Raw genomic sequence first — 24561 nt, forward strand, 5'->3', positions numbered from 1 at the left:
CTCAAGTTAGTCTACAGAAAACCCATTATCACCTACTTTCTGTATCTCGATTCCTTTATTTGGGGGCACCCTTACACCTACAAGGTTTGGGGGCTATTTGTCTTGTTTTATTATCTCACCTATATCAAAGGCAAAATGAGTAGTTGAACAAATAAATAGAAGGATACAGAAGGATTTATATTCACTGTCTCTGAACTTTTTCTTTTCAGTTATTTTTTTAAATTATGTATATTTGTATGTTGGAGAGGACATGGGAGGGCAGTGCCTGAACATGCCAGAAGAGGGCACCAGATCTCCTGGAGCTAAAGTTTCAGGCAGTTGTGAGCCCTCAACATGGGCGCTGAAATCCCAACTCAGACCCTTTTGTGAAGACAGTATGCATACTTAGCCAGTCCCATTGTTACAATCTTTGCAATCACATGAATGGCATCATGATCGGGTTGGTTTCAAAGAGCAGCTAGTGGTAAAAAGAGTCTGAAGTGTGAAAGTCATTATGAAATCATAGATCCCCAGCTGAGAAGAGGACCTGACATCTCAGGATGGCGGTTGAAACAAAAGTAGGATGGTTTACAGAGCACAGTGGCACACGGATTTAATCCCAGAACTCAGAATGCAAAGGTAGGGGAATTTTAATTCCAAGACAAAGCTATAGCTCAGAACTACACATTGTTTCAAACAGAAGAAAATTAGGGGAGAAACAGCGATGCCAAAACGTCCATAAACTTCTGACATCTTTATTTCATAAACACAGCTTTGGAAAGGAGCATAGGCATCAATGGTCCTGCTAAGCAAGGGGCTCTAGATAGGGGCCACTGACTTCTTTACAATTAGGATGTCAACAAAAGCTGATTTACTTTCAAATACTGTTCATTTTTCAAACACCATTTACTCCCCAGAGCTAGACTCCCATCACTAATTCAGTAAATTTAATGTCATTTCTTCTAATGCTGTGTTCATGGAGTTCTGCACCTACTGAAAAGCTGCTTGGGACACGGCCAAGGAGAGTGATCATTTCTTCGAAGACCTACAGTTGATGAGAGTAGCTCCTGAGAGGCCGCGTGTAAGCCTTGTGTGTCACTATGTGTAGATGCCCAAGGCCTTCTCTATGGCAAGGGTATCCTCTGAGGGAGGTTTCTTGAGGTCCAGCATGGTGGTCGACCTGTCCCTGGGATTCCCAGTAACCAGCATCCAGTGGTTCTTGGGTTTTTCAACTCTGTGTGAATCCAGATACGTATGAGCCGCAACCTCAACTTCCTTCCCAAAATAAGTCCTGAAGCAAAAGAGAGTGGACCCCAGTTAGAAACTGAGTGACAGTGCACCGTGATTGTTTGCTCATCCCTCCTAGAAAATTCCTCTTGACTCAGACCTCTCTACAAAGTCCAAAAAGGCCCCTAACTTAAAGGCCCCTGCATCTGCCTTGCTTACAGAGGATTAGGCACATAGGGTCTCTTTATAGCCAACATCTCCACTGAGCAGGGCTTTACTGAACAACATCATCAAACTTCTACACAAAGCACAATGTCAGCATCATAATTCATAACTATGGTATTTAAAAGTATCAGATAAAATGTCAGTCCATTGATAATGTGTGGGTGGTGTAGGGATCTCTGACAAAGTAATTCTCAAAGACAATACATTAAGTTTCTTTAGTGTTAAAATGATGTATTTGTAAAATCAAGACTGTTTCGAATTTAAATTTTACCCAATCAAGATTCTGGTGATAAACATATAGACCACCCCTGAATTTAAACTAAATTTTGTTTTTGACTGTCTTAACCAATTTAATAACCTGTTTCTGAATTACAAAATAAAATGTCACTTGACAAAATGAGATATTTGATGTGCCAACTGAGCATCATAGAGCACGAATAGTCAAATGATGTTGAGCATTAACAAGTATTTCCACATAGTTGACTTGCTTGGTACGCTTAAGAGTAGATGAAGTCAACAATAAATGAAAGCTAAAAATTGGTCTTTGCATTGTAAATGGTTGGTCTTTACATTTGTAAATGATTTCTTACAAACCTTGGCAATAAAAATAAACCAATGTTGTTGTTTTTAATTCAACACCTAAAGACCTTTAGCTCACACGACTGGACACGGAGTTTTAGTCAAACATCTCTGCTCTTATATGCATGGCCCTGAGCCAACGATGGCGTTCTCCTGCACCTGGCAATGTGATACCTTAAAAAGAGATGGCGGTGCACTACCAGGGCGCGGTTTGTGTGGCAGTGGTAGATGACAACTTTTTCATTTGCCTTTAAAGGATAGAAAAAGAAAATGCTATTAGCATTCTGTCCAGTTTCCTAGAAGCAAAAAGTCTAGAAATATATAAACATATCCGTTTCAATATAGAACCTAAAAGGCTGGGGACTGTGACAGTTTTGATGAAGTGCATCATTGTAGATGTCTACAGAGTAGGATAATCATTCGGGGTCATATTGAATAAGGCTTTTTTGACAATGTGAAATCTAGCTGATGGTGTTAGGTACACACACAAACACACATGTATGTTTTCCGCTCCCATTTGTGTGTTTGTGGTATACATAACTTGTGTGGGTGTGTGCACACATGTGGGGTATCTATTGTACGTATGTGTTCATGCATGTGGAGGCCAGAGTGACACTGGGTATCTAGCCATTGCATTCCACCTTATTATCTGAGAAAGGATCTCTTACTAAGCCTGAGCTAATCAACTAGACCGGATGGCTAGAAAGCCTCAAGAATCCTCCTGCGTCTGCCTCCCAGCACTGGGGATACAGGGTAGAGGCTGCCTCACCTGCCTTTCATATCGGTGCTGAGATACAAATTCAGACCCTCACACTGCAACAGTGTACAGTAGGACTCTACCCACTGAAACGCCTCTGTAGCCACTCATGATGTCATTCATATATAGTCTCTGCATATATATTAAGATGCATAGAAAAATAGTAAATAAAGTGGTTGCTTCTGGAAGACTTGAACTAATACTGATGGTTTTCATATTTGTGCTTTAATGACTCTGAAAGTGAATATATTGTGTTTATAACTAGAAAAAAAAACAAAACTTTCTGGGCACTGGGAGCTGGCTGTATACCCCACACCAGCCTGGAACTTATCCTATCCTCTTGCCTCGGCCTCTAGTATGTTGGGATTACAGATGTGAGCCACCACAACTGGACAAATAAATATAATGTTATAACTCTGACTCTTGTAAGGTGAGCACTCTCAAAAGGAAGAAGGGCAGGCCCTGGCTTGCAAGCTGCTCTGGTACTAAAGGCCTTGCCCTCCTGGTGAGCAGAGTCTTTTTCACAGAACCCCACATCAGTTAATACCACTATGCTCAAAATGGGTCTGGACAGGACTAAGACCATCCCAGTCACATGTGAATTAACAAAGCATGACCAGCCACCAAGCCAGAAAACTCCTAGCAGATAGGTATGGCCAACTGTCTTCCTTGCTTCCTTGCTTGCTTGCTTGCTTGCTTGCTCAATATCTCAGTCTGGCACCTATCTGCTCTCCCTTGAGAGAGGATCTGTTGGCATGCTCAGCTGTAAGATCTCCCTTGCTTCCTGTCAGCTCCCAAGCTCCAGCGATGCCCCCCACTACTGGAACTGTCTCCAAACACTAACCAAAGTCTCTCAGCATCCTTCCTGATAGCGCTTGCTTGAGGCACCCCCACTTCTCCAATACGCATTTGCCCTCTCTCCACAGCTGATGTACCCAGCTTGCTCAGCCATAGGTGCAGCTGAAAGTCTGCTGAGACAGCAATAGCGTGTGAAGGCAGCTTGGAGAGGCCTGGGCTCTCTCTTTGGCAGATATGCAAGCTTGCCTGAGTGAGAGTCAGAGACTTTGCCTGGACCACAAGGTGAATCATTCGTGGAGCAGCGAATTCCTGCAGCACACTACTCCCTCAAAGGAGCACAACCAGAGCCACCAGCAGTGAGCAGGCTGCTGCTCGGGTGACCTCACAAAATTTCCTAAGGAGGTAGCATGAACGCCTCTAACTTACAGAGTCACTGACTGGAGGAAATGAAAACCATATCCACTGCCGTCTTAGGAAAGCCAAGCTAGAAGAGAATGGCTAGAGAGAAGATTCTGCCAAGCTGCCTTCCTTGTAGATAAGGTGAATATCCTTCACCAGAAAGGATAAACCTCCCAGAAGCCAGGGATAAACCTGCTAAAGCTCTGAAGATATAGACCCACTGTGTGTCATACATTCAGAGTAGCCTGTGACTTTAACCCTTCTCATGGCCAGTCCTATAAAGCTTGCTGATGACAGATGCTTGCAATGATTCCTAATAAGTCTTCCCCCTCCATGTATAGCAAAGCCTTGGATTTGAGAGGTTGTGAGCTTGCTCTGCGCCTGGAACCTTCCAAAAGGACCATGCCTCATCCCCTGGCACTTTTGTTCCAGAGTCTAAACAAGAGTGAGAGAGGAGGGAAGGAAGGAGGAAAAGAAAAGAAAAAAGAAAAGAAAAGAAGGGAGGAAGAGAGGAGAAGGGGATAGGAGAAGGGAATAGAAATAGAGAAAGGAGATCAAGGTTGGAGGAAGAGGAAAGGAAGTGAGAGGGAAGGAAGAGGAAAAAGGAGGAAATGAAGAAAGAAAGGGGGGCAGGAAAAAATGAGAGAAGGAAAAAAGAAAGGGGGAGAGGGAAGGAAGCAGGCTTACCCAATGAGGACTATATGTATGGATGAAGTTGGAAAGCTGTATTACATGTTGGGATCTCATGTAAATCTGGCAGCCTGCACTGGGGTTGCCCAGGGCTCCTGGGTACAGAGCTAAGGGTGATTCTAACCTGCAGCCAGGGTTAGAGACAGAAATGTGGAATGCTGCCTCAGACTGGTCCTACCCACATTTGAGTTATAAATGAAAGAAAAGCTACAGTGAGCCTCTGCTTGAGTGACAAGTGTGAGGCACAGCCCTTCTTTGCACAGAGCCCAGGTCCCGGTCCCGGTGTCCCACATGCCAAGCTCACCATGACTGGGAAGCCTTCATATTCCATGCGTAGCTGGGGGTCGAAGAAGACAACATGCCAGCAGTTCATATGGGAGACCTCATCTGTCAGCGTTACCTCCTGGAGCCAGGACTTCTTAGCAGATTTCAGAAGGGTCCTGTGTTCACTTGTTAAATACAGCTGGAAACAGCAGCAAACACACGATCTGAGTCCCGGCTGCCCAGAAAACTGGGGAATAGGGCTACCAATGGGACTGCACTGCCAGCAAGCCCAAAAGCAGTTTCGAGAACCCTGTTACAAGCCGTCCTATGAGAAAGCACAACTCGCCTCTCTTACTCTCAGAATAATATCTTACTTCCTCTTTTCCTTCCTCCCTCCTTCTCCATATCCCTCTTCTCTTTCCTGTGATGGTTTAAATAAGACTGGCCCCGATGCTCATATGTTTGGATATTTGGCCCCCAGTTGGTGAGTCTGTTTGGGGAGGATTAGGAGGTGTGGCCTTGTTGGAAGAGGTTTGTCACTGGGATGGGCTTTGAGGTTTCAAAAGCCCATGCCATTCCCAGGTAACCCCCTAACTTTCTTCCTCCTGCTCAAAGATCAGCTACTGCTCCAGCACCATCTCTGCCTACCTGCTACCATTCTCACTGCCATGCTCATGAACCCTTAACAATCTGGAGCTATGACCCTCCAAATTAAATCTCTTTCTTTCCTAACTTCAACAGAGGAAAAGGACTCAAGCAATCCTGATGAGGCTTGATAGGCTAGGGTCAGGTGGTAGGAAAGGAGGACTCCTTTCAGTGGACTAAGGAAGGGGAATAGGATGGGAAGAGGGAGTTATGGTGGGAATGGTAGGAGATGAGAGAGAGAACTACAATTAGGATATAAAGTGAATACGTTCAAAAATTTTTTAAATAAATTAATTTTAAAAAAAGAGCGAGGTAAAACATTTTTCATGCTCCATTTCCTGCTCCCCTTCTTTTTGAAACCGTGGGGCCTGGGTCTGTGTCTTATGCACTATAGGTAACATTGCTGAAGCTGGGCACCTGAGATCAGGTAGTTGCCAACCTGGAACTGCCACAGCTGGCACTTGCTCATAAGTCTACATGGCGACTCTGACCACCTGGAATCCATGTTCCCATTGGGAATAGATGTCAGCTGCACGCTATGCTTTGCCAAAAGCTGGACCATCCCACTGGAAGTCCAGGATGTTCTCTCTTTACTAGCTCTTTGATCATTCACCTTCACCTTGAACATAAATGTGGTTTCTCTGTCTTTTAACAAGTTTTCAGTGTGTTCAAAAATTTTAGACTTATTTCAGTTATATGTCTGAGTGTCTTGTCAGTATGTATGTATGTTCTCTGTGTGTGTCTGGTGCCTGCTGAGCTCAGAAATGGGCATGGGATCCCCTGGGACTGGTTGTGGGCCACCAGGTAGGTGCTGAGAACCGAACCCAGATCTTCTACAAATGCAGCATGTGCTCTTAACCATTGAGCCATCTCCTTGTAAATGCATTTTATCTGTGTGGCTGTGCTTGAGACATGACCAAAAAATGTGTATGTAAGTTATGATCCTCTGTGCATTTTCTACCCAGCAAGAGAGGAGATGGGCTGTGAATAAGAGAAGTATCTTGGGCTGGAGAGATGCCTCAGCGATTAAGAGCACTGACTACCCTTTCAGAGGTCCTGAGTTCAATTCCCAGCAACCACATGGTGGCTCACAGCCATCTATAATGGCATCTGATGCTCTTTTCTCTTTCAGGTGTACTTGCAAATACAGTGCTCATATGCATAAATAAATAAACCTTTAAAAGTTAAAGAGAGAGCAGAAGCTTGCTACCCTCTTGACATTGATTGTCTCTTACATGACTGGTGATTACCATAGTGGCACTGTTGGAATAAAAGGCTAAGTGACAGGATCTTAGGTGTGCCTCAAACTAACCAGGTCTGAACCACAGCTGGCACTGAGAATGAAAAGATGGCTGATGTGTGCTACAGAGAAAGAGAATGAGCTGGACTTGGGTGGGAAAGGACCTTGCTGCTGTGACATTCAAAAACTTCCAGACATCATCATCATCATCATCATCATCATCATCATCATCACACTATCAAGACCCACTGTTACTATCACATGTAGAAAGTCATAAAACCTGACCAAGATCTAAAATGCCTTCCTAAAGGAAACTGAGAGACACCTCATGAGAGCAAAAACTTCAAAGCTATTAATAATAATAAAAAAAAAGCATTCAATTTTGCAGTGCCAAGCAAACCAAAGTGACTTTTCCTGCAAAAGCAGAGGGATAGGAAAAGATAATTATTGCATTTAGCTCAAAGATTAATTCCTAATGTAACTCAGACAGAGAGAGATAACGGGGGGGGGGGGAGAACAAAGACCTGTCAAAGTGCTGTAATGCGCTGTATAATTACAACACCATAGTCCTAGAGTAAAAATAGACGACTTCAGTGGATCAAAATAGAACATTCAGGAAGAGTTTGGGGCGCATATGATAATTTAAAATATGCTCGGGGAAGCACAGTATGTCAGGAGGAAGAATTATTCAAGAGGTTACATGAGAGATGGATGGACATTTCAGAAACTTGGGTGGAAACTCCTAACCAAAATAAATCTTAAGTGTGTTAAAAAAATAAACAAATATCAAACTGCAAACATCTAAAAATTAACACTTGTTTCTATTCTTATCAGATCTCTAACAGGCTGGACCTTAAAAGCAATGGAGGGATAAGAAAATGGCCTAGTGAATGAAAGCTTTTCCTGCACAAGCCTGGTGGCCCGTGTTTGCATCCATGGAGCCACATAAAACAGCTAGATATAGTAGTGTGTGCATCTGTAACCCCAGCTATCCTGTGGCAAGATGGGAGACAGAGATGAGAAAGAGCTGCCTGGAATCCCATGGAATACACCGTGTGACGACAGGAACAAGAGAGACCCTGCCTCAAACAAGGTAGAAGGTGAAAACCGACTCCAAAATGGTGTCCTATATGCACATTCATACATGCAAGCACACACACACACACACACACACACACACACACACAGACACAACTTCAAAGGAAAACTGATAGATTTCGCTCAAAAATACAATTAAACAGGTACAATTTAAAATGGGGGAGGGAAACAAATATTAGCAACATACATACAAAATCTAATCATCTATCAAAGGGCCAATAGGTAAACCCAAATCAATTCAGAGGCAAAGAGTACGTTGTTCCCAGGGCGAAAGAATAAGGAAAACAAAGAGAGGAGGGAAAAGTGAGGATATAGGAGGGGGAGGACAAAATTACAGGGAAAGATACAGGTACGGCAACATTTACATAGCCTTTCCTGTTTGTCCATTTGTTCAGATTAGCAAAGATTTAAATCATGATGCCTGTCACACTTCACTGTCATTTGTATTTACTGTTGCTGAGAGAACAAATTGGTATAATCAATTAAAAAAAAAAACTGGTTACATGTTATCTTTAAAAAAAAAAACACACAGAATCTCACACTGTAACATGGGCTGGTCGGGAACCTGTGGCAATCCACAAGCTTCAGCACCCCTGGGTGCTGAAATTATAGGTGTGTGTCACCATATCCAGCTTTCTATACCTCTAATTGTAGTCACATTCTTAATGTCAGTAATTCTATGCCAAAAAAAAATTATTCTAAAGATAGACTAACTAGAGTTGGCAGGAAGTGGGGTGGAAGGGAAGCTTTAAGCATTTACACATAGATACTCATGGAACCTTATATGTGACATAAAAATGGAAATAACAAACCCAATTGGTTAGGTATGTTGGCGGACACCTGTCATCTCAGTACTCAGAAGGCAAGAAGTGCGCTAGTTCAAGGAGAGCCTTAGCTGATTAGTCAGACAAACAGGGGAGGAGAGGAATGGGGAGAGGAGGGGAGACAAATACATTCGACTGCCCGAACATAGAATAAAGGCTGGGTAGCTACAATGCTGCCATACAATATACAAGACATATAGAAAAGCACAAATAGAAGAAGCCAAACACTTGTGTGCTGGTCTCTGGGTACAACACGCCTGCCTCGGTGACTTGGTGTTCCAGTTTTGCATCTAAACTCACAACGTGGATCACCACTTACATGTGGTATACTTTGACTGGAATCATTGGTTTGTCTCTGTGATAAAAAAAAAAAGAAAAAGAAAAAAAAAACGACGATAGAATGTCACGTCAGATAATACTGGAACCTCCCATTTATTGAAATATGTTGGTTTTACTTTTCTCATTGTTGTGAGCAAATCCTCACAAGACATAGCATGCAGAGGGAGGGGCTTATTTGGGCTCACAGTTTAAGGAGTTGGTCTCTCATGGTGGCGAAGACTTGGCAGCAGGAACAGCTCATGCCTGTTCATGTGGCCGTACTCGTGTGGCCACTGATTACATCTCAGTGGACCAAGGAACAGGGAGATTGGGCTGGAATCCGAGAGAGCTATAACCCATAAAGTGATTGCAAACCACCTCCTCCAGTTGGATCCCACCTCCCAAAAGAGCACCACCAGTTGGTAACTCAGTGTCTCAGTGTTCAAACACAGGAGCATATATATATAAATATGGTCATATTTCACATCCAAACCGCAACAATGCATATACAGTCCCAGCTCTGCCACTTAGTAGCTGAACTTCTGAATTCCCAATGTCCTTATGTCAGAGACTCACTTGAAAAAAAAACATGAATAAACATGAGGCAACTATGCCATTGTCTACACAGTGCTAAAATTTTCTGAGTCACTGACTCAAATGGTTAATTTACACAAATCCCCGTTACACAGCTTGCATGTGAAATCCCGGTTCTACTGTCCATCCATCGTGTTTTGTTGAGATAGGTCGTACTGAGACAGCCCAGATGAGTCTCAAACTCATGGGAGTCCTTCAGTCTGAACCTCTCAAGTCCTGAGTTTATTGGTGTGTACCACCACGCCTGGCCCATTATACTTCATAATCTCCAACATAAAGAAGGATCGCAGAGACTCAAGCTTCTTGACTTCTGAATACTCATATTATCCTTATTGTTTCTTATGAGGAAAAAACAAAAACTTTTTTTTTTTTTCTAATCAAAAGTTTAACTTTCCAAAACTGGGCTCAGTGGTCCATGCCAATAGTCCCAGATACTTGGGATGCTGAGACAGGAGGAACACTTTGAGTCTAGGAGTTCAAGATTAGTCTGGGCAGTGTATAGCTTGCTAGTACTGGTGGAATGTGGTAAATACCAGTTAGCACAATCATTTACTTTTCTGTTTAAAGTGGTATGAACTTTTGCCTTTAGACAGCTGCATTACAAAAAGATTTTTCCCCCTTCCCTCCTTAGCTTTCAAGGGTAGCAGTATTGTTTGTTTGTTTTGTTATTTACAAAGTGAAGAGGAAAGAATCAGGTACAAAATGGCCGCTGGAACCCACAGACTGAATCCAGAAGAAATGGTGTCCTCACTTGCCCAGTCCCTTCTTGGGATAGCTATTGTTGGAAAACAAGAATGATAGGTGACAGTAGGCACACAGGAGAAGACTCACCATCTTGTTTTCCAGTCCTGCTACTATGCCGAGGCGGAAGTTTTGCCCGTATCGAAGGACTTCGCCCTCTTCCTCATCCCTTCTGTTCTCACTGTAGGTAAGAGCAATAGAGGAGAGTGAGGACTCTGCCTCTCTCCCACACTTTTCTTGACAGCATGTATTCACATACCACACTACATTATGCAACAAGAGTTCCTCTTCATTCTTTTTTGTTCACCATGACAAAGTCCTCAGTCATCCCAGATAACATCAAGAGAGACTGATGAGAACCATGCACTGGAATCGATCATCAATTTGTGCAAGACTCATTGAAATATTCTTGAGCACCAACTAAAAGGCATTTTTCTTGTATTAATCTATTCATGTCTTTATTTGGATGTAATAATAGGATGCCATTATGTTGCTGTTGGTTTTTCCTACTATCCCTTAGCTTCCAGAATAATGGCTCATGAAACTCATTAAATACTATACAAATACCTAGGCCATATAGCTAGGCTCTTCTCTGACTAGCTCATAACTTAAAATGGCCCATTATACTAATTTACATTCTGCCATGTGGCTGGTTACCTGAGTTCAGGCACCATGCATCCATCTTTCTCACATTTTGTCTACTTAATCTTCGGTAGTCTCTCTCTATCCCAGAATCCTTTGTGCCTGCCAGATGTCCCAGCCTATTTCCCGCCTAAGCTATAGGCCATAGGTTTTTTGTTTTTTTTTTTTAATTGACAGGTATTACATCCACACAACACAAGAGATTCCTTCTAAATTTGGGTACATGTACGGTTTGGGTTTTCGGTGTTTTCAGATAGTGTCTCACACTGAAGCCCAGGCTGGCCTTGGACTCGCTATGTAGCTCAAACTAACGTGGAACCTCCAGGACTCCTCCTGCCTCAGCCTCCTGAGAGGGCTGGGGTTACAGGCGTACGCCTCTACAGCAAGCTATAAAAATCTTCTTGTTTCAGCCTTAACATCCAGCTAGCATGTTATTTTGTGCCCTGCCTCACAGATCAAACCCAGAGCCTCCAGAATGAACTAAGCATGCCATGTTAGCACATGTCAAGTTCTTCTGGTCATGTGCACTGACCTTTTTAGACAGAGCCAAGGTTATATCTCCGCAGGAATCTAATACAATCTTCCCTCATAATCTTCCAGGGAGTAAAAGTGGTCATCAACATTTTTTATTACAAACCATCTGTACTCAAGAATATTTAAATGAAGGACGAAGATGACAGGTTCTATTCTTGTCACTGAAGCATTGTCGCAAAGTCTCTAACAAAGCGATTGTAGTTGTGATTATATGTCTCTAATGGACACATTGATCATTTCTAAAACCTCAAGTCAATTTTCAGTAGTTGACTGATTTTAAAAGAGCAAAGCCCATCTGATGCAATCTTTTACTAAAGGCTGTATTTTTGTTTCAATGCTAAGCTAATGCCATCAAGAGCAATGCAAGCACTCTTGTGAGCACAAAGCATCCTGCCACGTTGTTTGGAAAATCCTTCTGTGCTTCCATGCAGGATATAAGTTCAGGTCTCTGGATCTGATCATCATGAAGGAAGGATTTTGATTTGAACCCAAATAGCTAATTAGCCTGCTGTCTTAGACCAAGGCATGTAAAAGGGGCCTCAACAACATTTTTCAAGTAAGCAAGCAAGGTGAGACTTCAGAAAACATTCACATAACCTTTGCCTGCAGTCGTCACTGCCTGATTCCTGTGTGTGTGTGTGTGTGTGTGTGTGTGTGTGTGTGTGTGTGTGTGTGTGTTTACATGCATAGTAGTATTCCTCAGGTGATGTCCACCTTTTAAAATAAAAATAAAAATGAAAAGAACCACAGAGTCTCTCATTTGGCCTGAAATTCACCAAGTAAGCAAGGCTCAGGAATCTGCATTCTCTGCCTCCCCAGTGCCAGAATTACAAGGATTACCACACTAGGCTCTTTTTTTTTTTTAAGTAAGGGTTCTAGGGATCCAACTCATGTCCTCACACATATGAGGCAAACACTGACTAGTGCCTCCTCATCTCAGAGCACTTTTTAATCTACAGATTCAAGCAGACACAGCGATGCTCTGAAGCTGAGTGTCTCTACCTCAAAATGATGAAGGTGTTCCTGCCTGTCGGGACCATGGACTGAACAGCACTCACGCCACAGGGTATTTCTAATTCATCATGAAGCTGGGATTTAACTTCATCTGGGCTCATGCACAGGGACAGGTGTCCTTTCTGAAACACAGCAGCTTCCTCCTCCTGGGCAGAGTCAGGATTCAAAAGCATCACCTTATTGCCAAAGTGGATATATCCGTCTTTGGATACCGAAAGCTCCATCTACAATTTTAATAGAAAATTTCCAATAAGCCACACAATTCCTTAGCTGCTGAGGCCAGGGCCCCCTCCCAAGTTTACCTCCTTTTTTTCTTTTTTCTCAGACTAGCACCATTTCAGTAAGGCCCTCCCTCAGACCCTTAGATAGTATCCTTCCCTTCCACATTGCCAAGCAGGCTCACAATGGCCCCAAACAAGGTCAAGTGAAGCTGTTGGAATCCCCATAGGTTTCCTTTATCAATTTGTTCAACATATGTTAACATTTTTTTGTTGAGCAGCAACTAAAAAGCACTTTACTTGTGCAAGCATTAATCCATCCCTTTATTTGGAAAAATGAAAACATAAGTAAGTAAACAAACCACGGCAGACTTCCCTTAGTGTTCCTAAAATCTAGAGGAATTTCAAACACTGTACTTTTCAGTTTAAATTTTTTTTAAGTATCCAAAATGGTTACTTGTTTATAGAAATTGTCCTTGCTTAAATCACACTTAACTAGACAGAATTTTGAAATTGGCATTGGGATTTAACATTACCGGTCTCACAAGATGCTTTTTCAGTTTTCTGTTTCTCTGAATAAGAAGTTCTCCCCTCTCCCTCTTCTTTAGGAACTCTTTCATGCGCTCCTGGGGATGCAGAGAGAGAATGAAGGGGAGTCCAAGATAAGAGCCGTCCGTGGCAGAGCACAGGCAGCTCTTCCCTCAAAAGCATCTCAAGCGCAAAGACAATTTGAGAATACAAAAGGAAATGCAATTACTCCGGGGACCGCAGAAATGTCCTCAGCATGTCGCGGTAGAAGGCTTAGAAGTGAGAAGAGAAAAGCTCCGGGAAGAAGAAAGAGAGGGTCCCTCTGTATATCTCATCCAGGAGCAACCAGGAGTGGTATCTGGAGGCCAACAGTCTCTACCAGGGCCCTCCTGACTGTGGAATGAGCATGGGGAAAACCCAGCCCTCCCTACACCTGTGTAACCCAGAACCTACCAACAGAACAGCTAGGCGTGCTGCAAAGCTAGTGAAGGCAGAGGGGTAGAGTGGGGACACCCAGTGAAGCCAGGTGTCCTCGGGCGTGGCAAAGGTGGGGGACACTAAATGCTCAGCAGAGAGAGAGAGAGAGAGAAAGAGAGAGAGAGAGAGAGAGAGAGAGAGAGAGAGAGAGAGAGAGAGAGAGAGAGAGAGAGAGCACGCAGGGTAGGGTCTGGGACCCTAGGAACGCAACAGCGTTCTGCGTACCTCCTCCAAGCAAACGTCTTCGTTCCAGTTGCCCATCCGGACTCCGGGACCATACTGATTTTGCGCCATGGAGCCCTGCTCTCTAGGAAGCCAGCCTTTCCCGGACACACCGCGTTAGCGGCGTTAGCGTGCCTCGTTGCCATGACTACCAGGAAGCTCCCGGTTGGTCAAGGTCTCCTTGGCTGGCCAGTAAGTGACAGCACACGAGATGTGCCGGCCCCGCCTTGGGTTGCCAAGCACAGTCCACTTCACCCTGCTCCTCCCTTCACTGCCTCTGTCTTAGATGATCAGCACTACAAAGCAGATTCCGTCAAACCCTGGGGAGGACACTATTCCAAACACTCCCTTGTGGGGGAAAAAAATTTTTTTTGAAACTTTTTTTCTGTCCTTTTCCTTTGGTTAGATTTTTAAGTCAGCGTCTGGATGGATATCCCAGGATGGCCTTGAACTCATTGCGTAAAGTCCGGTCTTGAGCTGGAGATCTTCCTAGTGCTGGATTAACAGGCGTGCACACTACAGTAGGCATAAACTGTTGGGGGCTTGTTTGGTTTTGTTTGTTCGTTGTTTGTTGCTCTTTACATTAGGATCTAAGTTAAAGCATTCTGAAAGTACAGTGCCTCTAGCTTTCTGTGGAAGCATGGTTCAACTCCAGCCTGTTTTTCTAATCCCTGTCAACAGCCGTTTCACAAAGCCACACACCTTCTCTGTAGACACTGGAAAACCAGAACATAAAAGGAGGAAACATTACTCACATTTCACAAGTTCCAAAAGAAGAAACCACCGTATTAGCATATTCTTCTGTATCCGTTTCCAAGACAGTCCATGGATGTTATAGCACGCCTCCCTGCCATGGCCCCATGCAAGGGCAAACCTGTCATTTGCAGGCACTCTTAATTAAAACGAGCCAACAAACAAACAAAAATAAAAGTTTGCTGTAGCCACATTTCTTAACGACAATACTGTCTTATGAGTAGGAGGAATATGTAGTTAGAACCGCCTGCTGCTGGCTGCTGATACATTCATTAATTCCCCAGCGTCAAGGGCCTCCAACACAGGCAAAATATGGGCAGTGAGAGACAAACCTGGCCAATCAGGGAAGCCAGACCCAGAAAACAAATTGTTTCAGGAGAATGTAATATACACAAGCCACTGACAAAGTGATGAAGGAGGAACTGGAGGGCTTGTGGGTCATTACTGCCATGGGGGGAGGGGAGAGAGTGACAGTTGGACAGACTTGAGGGTAAAGGGTTCCTCATCGAGCTGGAAGGACCTGAGCTGGGAAGCTGCAGCATGGGACACAGAAATAGAAATATTCCACTCCTTTGTGGCTCCATTGATTCTGTTCCTCCATCACCACATTCTCAGGTATTTCTAAAGGGGCTAAGTCAGGCATTACGTGGATCAGACACAAGTCACTCAGGGTTTGGGAGAAACTGGAAACAGACTCGATGAAGCTAGCAGCGTACCTAAGTTCAAACTGCTAAACCCATCCTTGTAGCATACATTGGACAATGGTCATCGAGTGCAACTGTTCACCCAGGATCATAGTAGGATGAAAGCAAGCTGTTGTCTGGTGATGTCACAGCAGTGCCATCAAACCACAGAGCATTGCTCAGATACTTGGGGTGTTGCTGGTATAAAAGAAAAACCTGCATGCTGTCTGCTGAACAAAAGCACAGCACACACAGTTGTGGATAATGCATACACAGCGTAGTGACACTAAATGACGGTGTTACTGGCTTATTACTCACTCTAGGGTTCTTTTACCCCTATTTTAGAAGATCTGCCTCCTGCTTATTACAACGTACTATAATGCAGTGGGGTTCCCCTAGAAACAGTCTCCTGCAGCTCACACTGGGACATCTCCAGGCTGTCTCATTGGCTCTTGGGCCATTCTGTTCACTGTCACCCAAAGCATTCGAAGCCAATACTGGTGTTGGAGAGTAGTTCACGTGAAATAATTGACCTGGAAACAAAGTTCAAAGTGAGGGGCTCTTTATTTGGTTTTAGTTTTATCTTGTTTGCAAAATTACAAATCAATGATGATTATTCCTCACCAGTCAGTCATGTCCAGGTCCACTCCAGCTGGTATTCAAGAACATGAAAAAGGAAAGAGGCATTCCTAAAGGCAGAAATACTAACGGAAATATGAGGCGGGGCAGCAGTGGATAGAGAGGAACTTTAAGATCTTGGCTTGAAGATCCAGCAATGATGTTTGCACGACGAGGCAATCACTTTAAATACGGCCCCAGAAGTACCCCTGCTGCACCTAGGTATGCTGGCACATGCCTGTAATCTCAGCACTCACCGTGCAGAGGGAGAAGGATCGGGAGTTCAAGGTCATCCTCGAAGTAAGTTTGAGGCCAGCCTAGGTTAAGTGAAAATTCTCTCCAAAAGGCCTGAGAGTTGCAGGAAAGACGACTCAGAAGTTAAGAGCAAGTATCGCTCTGGCAGAGAAGCAAAGTTCAACTTTCAGCACCCATGCTGAACGGCTCACATCCTCCTGGAACACAGGTACCAGGGAATCTGGTGCCTCTGACCTCCATCAGGCACTGTTCTCAGGTGCACATACCTCCGCACACACCCACATGCACACACAGTTAAAAAAAAATAAAAATAGTTTAAATTGCTGTTGGGAAATAAAGGCAGGCAGATTTCTGTGAGTCAGAAGCTAGCCCAATCCACTCAGCATATTAGGGCTCTACACTGAGACCCTGTCTTAAAACACATGTACACGTGTGTGTGTGTGTGTGTGTGTGTGCGTACAATCACACACACACGACGACGATTTACTGTATCACATAGACTCTCTATGCAGATTTCTAACTCTAAGGTCAATGTTGTTTCCCTTAAGTGTTTCCATGCTCCCCATAGGATTGGATGGTAAACAAGGAGGCATTAAAGGCATTGGGGCTGGGCCTCTCTCTCATAGGCAGCAGCCTGTAAAATGAGAACCAAAACAGCAGGAGTTTAATTACCTGTCAGGAAAATGGGGCCTGAGTCCTATCTCTGGCCCTGGAAGGAGATGAGACATCCTAAACTGCCCGGAAAGTGATTAACAGATAACTTTTAAAAACTGACTCTAGGAATCTTAAATCTCAAAAGATTACTTTTATATCAGGGAGCTTTCTCACAAAAAATGAGACATGCGATTTCTCCTTCCTGGGGGAGGCACACAAAGGGGCCTTTCAATCACTTGGACAAGACAAAGTCCTCAGGCCCTTTCCGAGATTATAAAATATTTAGTTTATATATAATTACACAAAATTTTTCATTTACATTCCTTTAAAACCCTCAAAAACAAGACTTTAAACTGATATTTAGTCACTCGTTGCTGATCCTGTGTGGTTGACTAAATCTGTCTCTAGTAACAGACCTGGCCCCCACAGCTGTGATTTTGACATAAAACAACCATACACTTTAAAAAGTATTTGCTATTTTTTTTTCACTATTTGATGAAGTGTAGGACACTTTCGTTGCAGTCTTTGTTACTTACTTGTAAAATATCTGGTAGAAAAAAAAAAGAAAAGCGACAGAAACACTTGAAAAGAATCATGTTCAGGAAGAGAAGTGGGACAAAGTTCAGACACTGGGAAAAAAGAACCAGACAACATGCATGAAAAACAGATTATGGAAGTCCTTACTGGATGAGGATGGAATGCAGGTCAGCTCAGGGTAACACTGAGAAAGGCAGGGAAAACAGCTTTTCCACTAGCTGGACAAGCACAGTTCTCTCTGGGCCTCAGTGTTCCCTTCATTGACAGAAATGGGAGGTTATTGCCAGCTCTGGAAGGCACGGCCAAACGAGTCTGCAATGTGCTAATAGACATGAAAGAGAAAGAATCTGGTTGTCAGGTAAATTTAAGGTAGGAAACAAGTAGGATTCTTAATCGCAGGGCTTCTCAGAGTCGTGGGTATAAGGCATGCCCTGGAAAGCTATGCCAGAGCCACAGTCCAAGCTCACTTCAACATGAAATCTGCTTCCTCAAGATCATCTCGTGAAATCAGTATTTGAAGAAGCACTGACTATACTTAAAATAAATTTTTTGAGACATGGTCCCGAGTAACCCAGGCTGGCTTCACGATGACCTTGAACTTCTGCTCCTTCTGTCTTTACCTCATGAGTGCTGAGATTCCAGGCACACGCCATCACATGTGGTGAGCGATGCTCAGGATTGGATGCAGGGCTTTGCTTGTGTTACAAAGCACTCTACCCATTGAACTAGATCCCCAGCCCACATAATTTCTTTAGAGATGGGCAGCTCCTTGTGAAGCCCCAAACTGGAGCTTAGAACCCTCCTGCATGCGCTTCCTGGGATGACAGGCATGTCCGCACCACACCCAGCCCAGCCCCCTTGAAACAACTTCAAAAGAGGAGAGCTGCTTTCTACCAGACAGATGTCATCAAGAACACCATTCTTCTAGTACATCCCATGAGGCTAACTAAAGTCACCAAAGTCCTGGGCGGGACCAGCTCCCGGCGACAGTGCAGGAAGGTCTGCATGGAATTTATAGACAGCACCAGCTGCTCCACCACACCTAAGCTGAAATGTCCAGGACACGAGAGTCATGTGCTCACCTTGCTGGAGTCACAACAAAAGCCTGGAAGTTGTGCTGAACTTGGTGCTAGATCCAGGTGTCCATCCCCTTGGCCCGTGGGATGACCCACAACTGTTAACCAAATAGAGTTTGCCTGTGTAGGGAGAGACACAAGGGTAAGTTCTATTCAATGGGAAGTTGACTTCCCGTTGAAGAGTCCTTTGATACAGAAGGCAAGGTACCAGAAACGGTCTCACACTACCCGAATGACATCATTTTCTTTAATGCTTCGCTCAACCAGGGCATCTACTCCCACCCTCAACAGAGAACACACGATGCTGACGCAGCAGAAAAGTCTTCCAGGTTTTTATGTCTCCATCTGGTTTTCCCTCCTGTTTTCATTAGACTCCTACAGGCAAGAACACCACATGAATACCATATATCTCTCCTAAGCCAGACACAGACACACACACACACACACCGAGCCTAGCAGTCAAGTTCCTTTGGACTCTTTCAACTGAATCTTGGCAGTGTTAATGCTCAGTCTTTGGTGCCCTCATCAGTGCACCCATCAGATGTCTAACTCCTGAGCACTCTGAAGTCTTGACCTCAGAAGAAATGTCCTGCTTCCCAGCTCCTTACCTTCCTCACCATGAGCAGAGAAGGGTGGTCCCTGTGAACAGGAAGCCTTTTATTTTTCTCAACACCCTGGTGGCTTTAGAAATCCAAGGGCAGATTCAGGGTTGGGTTTGAAAGCAGGGTCTAGAAGAAGCAAAGGAGAACAGGGAAACAAAACAAAACAACAACGAAAAAACATGTTTTTCATTTATGAGGTGGACTCTTTAGGAAGCAGATGACCCCAGAGGAGGGAAACCGAGAGGGCAGAAGCCTGCTGGAGACTCACAGATGTCCTTGGGAGGACTCTGGCTTTTGGCCAGCATGAAAGTGGAGCTTCAAGCCCTGTCTTTTGGGAGGGACAGCCTCTTCCAAATCACTGTAAATTTATTTCAAACTTTTTTCCTCCTATTCAAGAGAGGCTTCAAGCGAGGCTTCAAGAGAGGCAAGCCAAACCTGAGTTGCACAAGACAAGGTGATTTAAAAAGGGGGTGACGTTACGGTTTGACTCAAATAATTAGTTGGGACAGAGACTTCCACCTTGTGAAGGGTCATGAGGGCCTGCAGTATGGCTACGTGGGCCAGTCTGAGCCTCTGGAGCGCACACAGTGGAACTGAGCTATGGAAAGCCACAAGCCTCTCCCGATCAGTGATGGAGCCTTAGGATGACTTGCATCCAGCTCAGGGTTTTCTCCCTCAGCAAACTCCAGCTTCACAGACACACCTGTCTGCCACCACCCATTCATCCCATCTCCCTGGTCAAAAAAGAAAATTTTTGGCTTCACACCACACAAAATAAGTATTTCATACATAGATGGTCATATTCAATATGTAGTAAAGATGAGCTGTTTGGTTCCATTTCTCTCTCACCCTCTAGTATTGTTGTTGTTATTTAGAAACAGAATTCCTAAGTGTTGTGCATGCAATGCCTTCACTCATGGGCTTATCAGTGAGGCAAGTTCCCCAGGCTCTGCAATACTAGCTAAACTAAATTAGCTAAACACAGATTCCATTCCTCAAACAGCCTGCTTTTCCTCTTCCCTCAACCTAATAGGAAAAGCTAGGATTTGCTTCTATTCACAGACAAAGGGAGACAAGTTCAGAGAAGTTCTGCGAAATACCCAAGGAAACATGGAAGTCAGAACTGAAACCCATCTCAAGCGTGAAGAGGGTGGGGGAAAGAAAGAACGAAAACCGGAACCCATGGCTCTCTATTTGCATGGCAGTCACAGACCTCAAGCACATTGGTATGCAGTTTTCAGTCTGGTATTGCTGCTACAAGAGATTCAAAGCAATTCTATACTGTTAGGCTAGTTTTTATGTGACTTCACCCGAGTCAGGCATCCTTGACTCAAGGGGCAGAACTTACCTGTGCTGTGACCTTGGGTAAAGTCGCAAACTGTGACTCAGTTTCCTCAGGTGTAAAATGAGATACATGAAAGCCTGTATCTTGTGGTTATTGCGATGTGTGTCAGGAGGAGTGTGCATCCCTTTGGCACAGCCACTGCCTCTGCTGGCTGTTATGAAGACCCTGCATTAGAGCAAGCACAGATGCCAGTGTTCTCCTCACAGCTTGCTGGACACCTCACCCAGAAGATGCTTGCAGCTTTCGATTGTCCACATTGGACACTCCTTGGTGTGATCTCATCCAAAAGTCAGCTGAGCAGAACCAGGTCTTTTCTGAGCCTTAGGAAATTAATTTTGTTTCATCATTGGGCAATTGTGCCCTCTTGTGGCTAGTCATACACATAGCATGTTACCCTAAACAAAACACCAGTGTGTGGGGGGGGCTAGGAATAGCTTTAGGAGTCTGTTCTCGAGATCCCAATTGGGGGCACTGATAAGGTTTCTTTCTCCCCTCCCCAGTGCTCTCAATAGGTAGTTGCCAGGGAAGTGGGGCTCAATACACCTCTCCTCCCCCAAAAGTAAATGATTGCTGGGAGTAGCTCCCTTCTTCTAGATGTTTTCTGCAGCCACTATTGAGGTACCCATGCGCCTTAACTAACCCCACACTCATTTCCTGTAAGGAACCCCAGTGAAACCCATTGGCTCATTCCATCCCAGAAAAACACATGAGAGTAGAACGGGGACTGGTTGGGAAGAGGAAAGGCCTCAGCGAGATGGGAGGACAAGGGAGGATAACAGCAGGTGGATATGATTACAATACAATATATGCATGTATAAAAACGTCACCGTGAAACCCATTATAATGTCTAACGCATAATTCATATATTCTAATTTTTTAAGAAAAGGAGATTCCAGTTGACAAGTGGGTCTGTATTTCCAACTGGTGCTTCTGAAACTACTGGTCCCTCATCATGAGAAACATTGAGATGAAAAGCCCGCTGCATATCAGACTTACAAAGGCTAGAAAAGTAGTGCAGTTGATAGATTGTTTGCCTAGTGAAAACTGGGTGTTGTGGTTTATGACTGTAATCCTAGTACAGGGGAGGTGGAGGCAAGAGGCCCAGAAGCCCAACGTCATGATTGGTCATTCAGTGGGTTGTTTAGTGAGGCCAAGACAGTCTCAAACAACAACAACAACCACATTTCCTAAGTGACTGTTTAGTTGTCTCAGGTTCCTCTCCTGTAAACAATACTTCATGCCCTGTTCTAAGAGGAGCCAAGTAGTCGAGGCTCCTGTCAACCCCACTGTTTCTTCTTTTAGGATTTACCTATGCAAACCCCTTCCTCTTGTAACTTATTCTCATCCAGCAAAACTCTCTTCAAACCCAGCGCCCTCCACATCTCTAGGCTGGATTCAGCTACTTGCCCCACCCTTCATAGCCTGGCACTTTGTATTTTCTCTGCAAATCCCTGTCCTGGACAATGTTTTCTCAGCAATGAGCAGGGGTCTAGTGTGACCCCCAGCTGCACAGTCTGTTCCGTCGGCATTTTTGTTGAGCTGTGGCTGATCCACAGCAGGAGTTTCAAAGCACATGGTACACCTGGAAATACTTAGCATCCCTTCTTTGAAGGCCTCCCGTTCATCTGCAGTACAGTACGTGCTCTCTTTCCACAATGCCAGTCATAACTTTTGTTCATTGAAGGTGCATGGCTACCCATCCACCCATCTCTGGAGCTGGCTTCTACCTGGGCTTGATCTTGTGCCTGTTCTGGCCTCTGAGTCCCCGTCCACCTTAACCTGGGGAAGCCTTCAAGTACCTCTCCTGAGTCATGAATGATGGCGATGAATGGATCTCCATTCCCCTGGTATCATTGCTTAATTGACAGCATTCTTTCTCACCCTCAACATCACAGCTCAGGATGAACCTTGGGGTCAGGTGGGTCCCAGATGAATTACTGTCCTCCAGCTTCTACAAAGCAGCTTCCCCAGTGTGACATTAATCTCCACTAACAACTTGATTGAATTAAGGGATGCATAGGGTGTTCGTGAGTGTGTTTCCAATGACAGTTTGAAAAAGACTAGATGAGGGTAGACCTGCTCAGCTTGTGAGAAGTGCCACCCCGTGGGCTGGGGTCCTGGACCGAATAAAAGGAGAAAGCAAGCAGCCCACTCCCAGCTCTCTACTTCCCGATCTGCCCGGATGAGGTTAAGTGGCCTCGTGCTAGAAGTGCTGCTCCTGACACCAGGCCTTCCTTCTATGATGGACTAAGCCTTCTCACCATGAGCCAAAATAAGCCCTTCCTCCCTCACGTTACAGCAATAAGACAAGTAGTTAACACACCCAGAGGCCACTTTGTTCTTGGCTCCGTTCTTGGCTTCTGAACACCTATGATGATGTCCCAAAGTGCAGAGCAGGCTCCCCGCCCTGGCCTGTGGACAGGCACACTGTGTCCATCTGACTGAGGGTGGAGTGGACTCGGTTTCTTTGACGAATAAATTCCATTCCTGTAGGCTGGATGTGTTTCGGTGGGATGGACAGATGAATAGGCTATAATCAGTCCAGTCTAAAAAAGATGTTGAGCCGTAGAAGAGTCAGGCCACTGTGACCTGTGCAGAGCCCACCCTCCATACTTTGGTCAGAACGCATCAGTTACAAGAGTCGTCACTTTTGCTAACCCTCCCACTGGTGTGTCCATAGTCCTCACCATGACCACAGTGAAGAACGACTCCTCTCCTACCCTCCTACGTGTGTGATTCTCAGGCAAGGACGTCCCTGTTCAGCCTGCAAATGATGCTTTCTATCAATGCGGCATCCAAGGCAAGCCTGGTTGCTGTCACTCTGAAAATTCTCTTTGTATAAATACCAAGTTCCTTGACTAGACATCTATGAATGTTATGTGAGGAAATCTCTAGGGTCTTAAAGAGCTGATAGACTCAAATCCTCTGGAGACTACTGCCCCGAATGGGGAACAAAACCCCTTCAGCCTCTTCCCTCTCTCAACCACTGTGCCCAGCAGAATGCCATGGTGACGAGAGATCAAATAACAAACATCTGCTTTTGATCCCCAACAATGCTTGAGGGATTTCTCAATGGAAAAGAACTACATAGGTAGAAACTAACTTTAGAAACAAATCATTTATTTTTCACTCTAATATAAATTAATATGTATGTATTTATGTACATACACATAAATAGAAAACAAACTAGTACTAAGAATCTGTTTATGAGTGAAAAAATGGGTTAATCTGCTTAATTTGTACTTAACAATTCAATCATTTGGGGTACAAACAAAAAATCAGTGCATTCATTGACTCCAGAGTAAGGTACTCAAGCATACACTAATAAGAACCCTCTTCAGTATCACAGGCATTGTACAGCAAGATATACGTATTCTGATGCAATTCCTACTCGGGCAGAGCAGACAGCACTTGGCGTACTTTTAAAATAGCTTTGTGAAAAAAATGTATTATATGAAGAAATGCATGTTTGCTAAAAGTCTTAAAATTACATCAAAACAATACTAAAACCTGCTCTCTGAGAAGAGCCTGTTGAAGGTATCTCCCATTTTTGAAATGCCTAGGTAACAGTTCAAATATTGCCTTGTGAAGTTTGAATAGAGACATGATTTCTGTGAAGACCCATCTGCCACGGTTACAATTTAGATACAGTCCTCTGATGGGCTGCTGGACGGAAGTGGACCTCCTTGAAAACAGCTAAAATTATCTATACTAAACAGTGCCCCCGTAACCAGTATTTTTCATAAATTGAAATGCATTAATCATTCAGAAAAGATTTCCTGCCAAATATATAAATAAATGTTTTAGTATATACATACACTTATATGTATATACAGAAATTATTTTTAATATTTTCCTACTGCTGTGAAATTTAAAATTGGAACTTTTGTGAGTGTTTCCCATGTCCAATAGAGCCTAATTGTTTCTTTTTTTAATAACAATTTCTTGAGGGCTGCACCTATAAATTCCCAGCTTGTCAGTAGACATGTACAGTATTTGGTAGAAGGTAGGCACAAGTGCACATA

The 24561-nt window shown here is 44.0% G+C and overlaps 1 protein-coding gene across 2 annotated transcripts; it reads right to left on the minus strand.

Moving 5' to 3' along the window:
• Positions 1–558: 558 nt before the first annotated feature.
• Cfap161 (cilia and flagella associated protein 161) lies at positions 559–20774 on the minus strand. Of its 2 annotated transcripts, XM_060367474.1 has the most exons (11): positions 20540–20774; positions 19198–19317; positions 18596–18709; positions 14017–14729; positions 13323–13412; positions 12557–12792; positions 10469–10559; positions 9045–9080; positions 4959–5117; positions 2185–2258; positions 559–1270 (listed from the first exon to the last, which is right to left on the minus strand). In XM_060367474.1, exons 4-11 carry the CDS (start codon positions 14083–14085, stop codon positions 1078–1080), a joined length of 948 nt encoding a protein of 315 aa, XP_060223457.1. In that variant the 5' UTR covers positions 14086–14729; positions 18596–18709; positions 19198–19317; positions 20540–20774; the 3' UTR covers positions 559–1077. The 2 variants fall into 2 exon arrangements, with proteins under 2 accessions (XP_060223457.1, XP_021510429.1); XM_021654754.2 differs by lacking the exon at positions 9045–9080 and having other exon boundaries at positions 561–1270; positions 20540–20769.
• Between the last annotated feature and the right edge of the window lie 3787 nt (positions 20775–24561).

The sequence above is a fragment of the Meriones unguiculatus genome, chromosome 14 (assembly GCF_030254825.1).
Source record: "Meriones unguiculatus strain TT.TT164.6M chromosome 14, Bangor_MerUng_6.1, whole genome shotgun sequence".
Taxonomy (NCBI): domain Eukaryota; kingdom Metazoa; phylum Chordata; class Mammalia; order Rodentia; family Muridae; genus Meriones; species Meriones unguiculatus.